This window comes from Helianthus annuus, chromosome 16 (genome assembly GCF_002127325.2).
Source record: "Helianthus annuus cultivar XRQ/B chromosome 16, HanXRQr2.0-SUNRISE, whole genome shotgun sequence".
NCBI lineage: Eukaryota > Viridiplantae > Streptophyta > Magnoliopsida > Asterales > Asteraceae > Helianthus > Helianthus annuus.
In genome coordinates, this window is record NC_035448.2 from 14,301,389 (window position 1) to 14,304,799 (window position 3,411).

Below are 3,411 nucleotides of genomic sequence, written 5' to 3' on the forward strand. Positions count from 1 at the left end.
CACCAGTTAGTCTGAAGTTCCCGTGGCAAACATTGTATAACGGAACAGATTGTGGAATATTCGTCATGCGTCATATGGAGACTTTTAAAGGTGTTATTGTAATTATAGTTTTATTATTAAAGTTGACATTGGCATGTACCCTAAATTGGTTTGCATTTCTGTTCACTAGGGACAAGTGTGCGCGAATGGAACTGCAGGCTATCGCCAGAGCGAGACATCACGGGGGAGGTGTTGAAAGACCAATCGATAGAACTATGTGACTTGCGAATAAAGTACTTATCAAAAATCTTGTTAAGTGACATAAACTCAATGCGGTCTAAAATGGAGAAAGAAGTACATGAGTATGCAAATAAGAGTCAAGATGAAAGACTGGAAAATTCTAGGACTGCAAAGGAAAGGATCGAGCTACGATTGAAATAAGAATAGCACATAGTTCTGAAATGTTCTGATACACGTTATAATTAGACTGGTTTCATTTTGTCTGGTACAAACACTTTATTTTAGATATTAGCCTGGTAGCATGGTTCTGAAATGTTTTGATAAACGTTATAATTACACTGCTTCATTTTGTCTGGTACAAACACTTTTGCAAAAGTGATGGTAGTGGTCTGTTTCGTTAATATAACACTATATTTCATTACAAAACACTGCATTTATAAGTAACTGATGGACTTTAAACTAACTGTATATGACAATAACAACATACTGCAGGTCCCTAATACTGCATTTAACACTATAATTATAGATAAAACACTATAGGTAAAGATCAGTCTTTAAACTAAATATAGAACCTGTAATAAAACACTACAAATCTATTATAAAACACTATATGTCATTACAAAACACTGCATTTATAAGTAACTGACGGACTTTAAACTAACTGTATGTGACAATAACAACATACTGCAGGTCCCTAATACTGCATTTAACACTATAATTATAGATAAAACACTATAGGTAAAGGTCAGTCTTTAAACTAAATATAGAACCTATAATAAAACACTACAAATCAATTATAAAACACTATATGTCATCACAAAAACACTGCATTACATAATTTGACAGCAATTAAGTGTTTGATTCAGATGATTATTGTTGTCATAGTTTAAACTATGATAAAACACTGCATCTAAATATAAAAAACACTATATTATAAACCAAGGAATTCATGTATGTTAATTAAAAAAAATTACAATTTCTATTCATGTTGACAAACAAACAAATTCAAAAAACATAAAACACTATAATTATAGTTAAAACACTATATGGTAAAACACAGACCTTAAACTAACTGTGTATGACAATAACACCATACTGCAGGTCACTGTTACTGCATTAAACACTATACTTATATAGATAAAACACTATAAGTACATGTCAGACTTTACAATAAATTTAGAACTTGTAATATAACACTACAACTTAGTTATAAAACACTATATTTATAAAATATGATAAACGACCTGGTCATTAAGTAATAAAAACGTCAAACATAAGGAATCTAACAAAAAAATTAAACGTCATTAAAAAAATAGAAATAAAACTCAAAGTTTGCATAATTTATTGATCAACTACTCTTGCTCTTCATCGTCTAGGTCCTCATCATCGTCTTCTTCACCAGCCACATCTTCTATCTCCTCTTCGTCGTCTCCTTCAAGATCCGCTTCATCACTTTCTGAGGTGTCGTCGGCATTTTCCCTTGCCGGGTACGAGCAGGTACGTCTATTATGGCCCCGACGTTTGCAATTGCCACACTCGCGACCCTTTTTTTTCTTCGCAGATTGAATAATGGCAATTTCACGATTACTCTTCATTCTGGAAGGTTTGCCCATACCTTTAAATCTAACGGTTTTCGGCATACGAACAGTTACAGGTGTTTCTTGCGTGTATCCAGTTATTTCAGCAAACCTATCGCGACGACTCCTAGGGGGAGCGTTCACGACTGCCTGATCAGCGGTCGATTGATACTGGGCAACATGGTCCCTAAAAGCGCACAACGCATCAAAGTTATAAACCAACCTGTTGATAAGAGACTCGGCTGACCTTGTTATCTCCCTTACAACACCATTAACTTGCTGGTACCGATCATCACTTTCACTAATCCCCAAAATCGCTCCCGGCGCACTGTTAGGAACAGCTTCCCTTGTCCAACGTCGCATTATGTACCTTTCAGGGAACTGCCTGATATCAAGAAGCCGCAAAACGCAAAAAATATGCGCACACAGAAGCCCAAATTGTTCATACCTATTGCATGAGCAACTAACGGTCATGTCTAGCTGCCGCATCATAACCTAATACATACAAACAAAAAAAAATGAGAACAATAATATATACTAAATCAAAACTATAAGATAAAACACCATGCACAAAGAAAAATTATAAACAAACAATTGTTACATCCTATAGTTACCTGAAAAAATGTAGTACACGCTTGAGAAAAGTCCTTCACAGAGAAGTTCACAAAGTTATCCTCTCTATCCTCCCATTTTCCAACAGCACACTTGTGAATGGCTGTCTGAATTTCAAGTTGCGCATCAAAGAAAATTGTCCGTGTGTATATGTTTGCCGCCTGTTGCTCTAAGACAAACTCTTTTGCAAATATTTGGGGGTTCGTGTGCCTAGTATCGTGATCATTTTTCCTGTGCTCGTGTCTTTGGGCTTCGATTGCAGAATCAAAATGCCCCAAGAATTCAACAAGGGTACAATTCGGGTTGCAAAACTGCCCAAAGAAGTGGTTCTCACTCTCCGAATGTGATGAGGTACGCATCAGCCCAGACATGTGTTGATCGCGATAATATGCAGGGATCCATGTATCCCTAATCTGATACATCGACTGTAACCATTCATGATTCAGCAAATCAAAATCAGCCAATATAACACCCCATTCATTTTCAAACTGTTCTGGCAGTAAGGCATCGGTCCAAACAATATCACACAACCTCTTCTTAAAATCAGTGCTATTGCATAGGTTGGCGCCAACCTAAAAAACAACGATTCAACAATGAAAAAAATTAAATAAAAAAAAATACATGATAAAAGCAGATAAAACATTATATAAAAGTAAAACGACGTCAATAAACAAAAACAGACATATTCATATATAAAAAGGTACAAAAAAAACAAAAAAACCAATTCCATTAAAATAAATAACGTCGTAAAACATAATTTTGGTATTTAATAAACCTTGGTAGTGAGTTTCTCCATTATATGCCACATGCAAAGCCTGTGCCTACTTTCAGGCCAAGTATCTTGAATAGCTTTCCTCATCGCGGGGTCTTGGTCAGTTACAATCACAGGTGGTGCGCGCCCAAACGCCTGCCGAAATGCGTTGAGCAACCATCTATATGTTTCGGCAGTTTCATCCCCTATAATAACAGCACCCAAGGTAACATTACGATAGTGATTGTCAAC

General features: G+C 35.9%; 1 protein-coding gene across 1 annotated transcript; it reads right to left on the minus strand.

The window, feature by feature from the left end:
- Positions 1-1,571: 1,571 nt before the first annotated feature.
- On the minus strand, positions 1,572-2,830 carry LOC110918972 (protein FAR1-RELATED SEQUENCE 12-like). Its single transcript, XM_022163247.1, has 2 exons — positions 2,411-2,830; positions 1,572-2,291 (listed from the first exon to the last, which is right to left on the minus strand). Exons 1-2 carry the CDS (start codon positions 2,828-2,830, stop codon positions 1,572-1,574), a joined length of 1,140 nt encoding a protein of 379 aa, XP_022018939.1.
- Between the last annotated feature and the right edge of the window lie 581 nt (positions 2,831-3,411).